Genomic DNA, 4,901 nt, shown 5'->3' on the forward strand with positions numbered 1-4,901 from the left:
GGACTGCTGGAAAGCCAGAATGCCTGAATGACCAAATGATCAGTCACCAAGGGGTGCATTAATGGGTCCTGAGGCAGCTGTGGGTGGGACTCTGGGTCCTGCGGCACTTGTTGCAGGACCTCTGGGTCTTGTGCGATTTCTTGCACTGGGCCTCTAGTATAATATAATATACTATGCACAGAATTCATGCAAGAGTAGGCCTTCCTTTACCTGGCTGCCATCACCAGCTTCTCTCTGACACCTGGGACCCAGGCTTCCCTCTGGCACCTGAGGCCCAGGCTTCCCTCCAGCTGCTGGAAGGCACCCAGGACTCAGGCTTCCCTCACAGCCCAAGCTTCATCCGGAAGGACGTGCAGTCTAATTAGCATATTATGCTTTTATTATTATAGATAACATAACCTAATATAACATTATACCATAACATGATACAATATATATAATGTACACTTCTGTATTATTAGCAGCACATGAAAATAAGTAAGTGGTTACAAGTAATTAAATAAGAAAAAATGGTTCTCAAAAGATGTACATTTTGAGATAGGCCTTGGAAGGTGAACAGAGGACCTTCAAAAAGATAAAGTAGAAAAAGAAGTGCATTTCAAGCACAAGAAATTGTATGTGCAGGAAGTATGGCAAGATACATAGGGTAAAATATAATTCTTGTACAAGATGTTAGTTTTTTTGTCTTGCAATAACAACAGTCAAGGATTAAGTTTTTTAAAAACCAATCCTATATAATAAAAGGGTAATATGCAAATTGACCCTAATGGTGGAACGACCAAGCACAACCCATCCTTATGATGCGCATTGACTACCAAGGGGCAGATGATCAATGCAAGGGCTGCCCCCTGGTGATCAGTGCACTCTCACAGTGGGAGCTCTGCTCAGCCACAAGTCGGGTTGATGGCTGCAAGTGCAGCGGCAGTGGTGGGAGCCTCTCCCGCCTCCTCAGCAGCAGTAAGGATGTCCCCTGGGGGGAGCGGGCCTAAGCCATCAGTCAGACATAACCCAAGGGCCCCCAGACTGCCAGAGGGATGTCTGACTGCCACAAGGGATCCCGGACTGCCAGAGGGATGCCTGACTGCCAGTTCAGGCCCGATCCCCCAGGGAGCGAGCAGGCCTAAGCCAGCAGGTGGACATCCCCTGAGGGGGCCTGGACTGCAAGAGAGCACAGGTCAGGCTGTGCTCACCCGAATTTTCATGCACCAAGCCTCTAGTGTGTTTGTAACATCATGAGAAGAATGTTCCATTTTAGAGTGTGCTCTACTAATATACCAAAGAATGAGAGGAGAAAAGAAAGAAAAAGGGAGATAAAAATTTCTGTAAATTTTACCAACTTCTTACAACTAAAATCACAAGCTCAGCCACATTTACACCTCTTTCCAGCAGCCTGCCTGCTATTATGGAAGTGACAGCTCCTCTTTGTGCTAATACCTCTAGTCATGCTTCTCTTCTTGGATACTTATTTTCTTACCCATTTTTCATCTTCATGGTCTTTATTACAATTTCTACTGCTTCCTCCCTCAAACATTTCAACACATTTAATTCTCAATTAATTTTATTCTCATTTGAAGAAGAAACTACTCTAATACTTTCCTTTGCTTCAGGGATAAGATTTTTCAAGTAGTGTGGTTGACTCTTCTTCTCTGTCTACTGATAATTCCACTGTTCATTTCTTTCAAGTATCTTGAATGGTCTTTTATTTTAATGTCTGCTCCTTAGGTATTATTGTTCTTCAGAATTTGGAAGGATGGTCTTATTCCTAAAGTCCCTCTTCTTCTTATTTTTCACCTCTATATTTTTATAAAATTGATAATTTTATCAATGTATTTATTCAAAAAATATTTTTAATGTCCTTGTATGTATACAAACATGTGCATGAACTGTGCCTGTAGATACTATATTGAGCAAGAAGGAAACATTTCTTCCTATTTAGAACCTTACAATTTGATTGGAAAGAAACATCAATAAGAAAGTATATAAATAAGAATATTTAAGAAGATATGAACTTGGTAATAAAATATCTAGAGAAAACCCCTTTATTGACATTAAACCTTAGGTCTGTCAGATGTAAGTAAAAAAGATACAAATAGCATAGCAAGTATGAGCAAAGAGGAGATGTAGAACACCACAACAAGCAATGAGAAAACTCACCTATTAACAAGACCACAAGATGTGTGCACAGAAATCAACATACATTGGGTTCCAAGGAAAGTCTCAGTCACCCAAATCCACATCAATAAAATATATTATCTGACTATAACAGGATAAAATTAGAACTTAATAATAAAAGAACCATTCAGCAAGAATCTAAAATATATGGAACCTGGAGAGTATTATGCTAATTGAAATAAACCAATCAGAGAAAGACAAGCATTACATGATCTCACTTATAGGCAGAATCTAATGAACAAAATTAACTGATGAACAAAATAGATCCAGAGACATAGAAACATGAAACAGACTGTGGAATCTCAGAGGGAAGGTGGGGAAGGGTGAGTGGGAGGGAAAAGATCCACCAAAGAACTTGTATGCATATATGCAGAACCCATGGACACTGACAATAGGGTAGTGAAGGCCTAGGATGGGGGGTGGGAGCACAAGGAAGGGCTAAGAGTCAATGGGAGGAAAAGAGGTACATATGTAATATTTTCAACAATAAATATTATAACCTCTACCAAAAGAAAAAGACAAATTAGCAATAGTAAAGCAGATATTTTATACAGAAGTCCAGGTAAAGAACAAGTAAATTAACTCAAAAGCAGAAAATAATTCACAGGGGTAAAAATGAATGCAATAAAAACAGAAAAAAAAATTATGAAAATTAAAGAAGAGTAATAACAAAAATTGACTCTGAAAATATTAAGATAGATAACACTTTTTATAAATCTGATTAAGGGGAAAATTATAAATAAAATGAACAAAGACCAAATTTGCACCCACTAAAAAACAGAGCTTGAAACCTCATTAAACTAATGACCTCATGGATATTTTATAACTTCTTCATCAGGAAGACAACAGTGAAAAAATAGAGGAATTTTGGTATTGATGATAAAAATATAGCATTTTTTCCTAAGGAAAGTAACATCTTTTAAACTGGAAATTCCAATCACTATTTGAAAATAGGACAAGCTTGCATCTGATTGTAGATAATCTCCTTCCATTAGGCATTCATCAAAGTTGATTTCATTTTCCTCCATTGTCTCCACATCCCATTATGCTTATATTTATGGGAACTTTGGCTAATGATGAGATCAGTCCTTCACAGGACGAGAAGACGTAAAACTCACAGGAATGGTCCTGGGCATGCCAGTGATGTTAAGATTCTGAAGACAGTGGGAACGCATGAATCAAACTCTCCCTTGTCATAGCCCAGACAGTACTCTCAAGAAGGCATTATTAGACCCTGACTAAACGACCAAAAGAAGTATTCCTTTTGTTCTATTTCCTTCTTTTTTTCCTCTTCACTCCTCTTCCACTTTGCTTCTCTCTCCTTCCATGACAAATGTTCCTTTCATATGTTATGGGGATTTGGTAATCTTAGGACCTGAAAGGATCCTTATGACACAGTCTCGTATCTGTTTGGTTTTCACCCCATAGACAACAGGGTTCATAGTGGGAGGCAAGAGCAAGTAAATATTAGCCACAATGATGTGGCAAGAGGCAGGAATTACGTGACCTCCAAAACGGTGGGAAAAGAAACAAAAGAAGGCTGGACTGTAGGAAAAGACAATAGCACAGATGTGGGCAGTGCAGGTGCTGAAGGCCTTTTGCCGAGCATCCGCCGAGGAGAGGCTGACCACCGTCCGTAGGATCATGGTGTAGGAGACAGTGATGCACAGGATATCAAAGCCCCCAATCAGGAGAGCAACCATTAGACCATAGATAACGTTGACCTTGATATTGCCACAAGATAACTTGGCTACAGACATGTGGTCACAGTAGGTATGGTATATTATATTGCCTCTGCAGTAGGGTAATTTCTTGGTGATGAACATCAAAGGAATGAAAAGCAATGCCACTCTCAGAAAAGTGGCTAACCCAGCCTTTGCAATGATAGGATTAGTGAGGATAGCTGAGTAGCGCAGAGGGTAACAGATGGCCACATAGCGGTCCAGGGCCATAAGCATGAGCACCCCAGATTCCATCCCTGTTGAGGTGTAGATAAAGAACATCTGAACCAAGCATTCATCAAAGCTGATTTCCTTAAGATGGAACCAGAAGATGCAGAGGGCTTTCGGGACTGTAGTAGTGCACATGACAAGGTCAGTAAAGGAAAGCATGGCCAAGAAATAGTACATGGTCCTGTGCAGGGAGTCCTCATAGCGGATGAGGCAGAGAAGTCCACAGTTCCCCACCACAGCTACAACATACATCGTGCAGAATGGGAAGGAAATCCAGAGGTGCATGTGCTCCAGTCCTGGGATACCATTAAGAATGAATGAGTCTGGAGTCATGTCTGTTTGGTTCAGCATTAGCATGATTATGTTGCTAGAAACATAAAGCAGCTTATAGTTTTTATGTGTTGCTTAGTTTATATTTTGTTTTCTGATCCTCCAGGATTAGAAAAAAACAAAACACAATCTTAGTCCAGTTCTTTCTCTCACTGTCTCTTTTTCTCTCCGGGTCAAATCTGCATTTCAATATCAAACAAATAGTTTAAATGAGAGAAAATATTTACTTAAACAAGTTAAAACCAAGTAGGTTTTGATTGTTAATTCATTAATTTGCCAATTCATTAAACAAATACATATTTAACACCCACTATGTCCCAGGCTCAATCACATATATTGTCTGCATTATTTTGAAACTAAGAAGACACAGATACAATCCTCACTAATTTGTTACTCTTAATGATTCATATTCATATACTAAATACTCTTTGAGGAAGTTGAGAAAAA

At 39.4% G+C, this 4,901-nt stretch overlaps 1 protein-coding gene across 1 annotated transcript; it reads right to left on the reverse strand.

Moving 5' to 3' along the window:
* Nucleotides 1–3,521: 3,521 nt before the first annotated feature.
* LOC102755399 (olfactory receptor 52N4) lies at nucleotides 3,522–4,481 on the reverse strand. The gene has a single exon (XM_006770087.1). It carries the CDS (start codon nucleotides 4,479–4,481, stop codon nucleotides 3,522–3,524), a length of 960 nt encoding a protein of 319 aa, XP_006770150.1.
* Between the last annotated feature and the right edge of the window lie 420 nt (nucleotides 4,482–4,901).

Source organism: Myotis davidii, unplaced genomic scaffold (assembly GCF_000327345.1).
Source record: "Myotis davidii unplaced genomic scaffold, ASM32734v1 scaffold484, whole genome shotgun sequence".
NCBI classification, from domain to species: Eukaryota; Metazoa; Chordata; class Mammalia; order Chiroptera; family Vespertilionidae; genus Myotis; species Myotis davidii.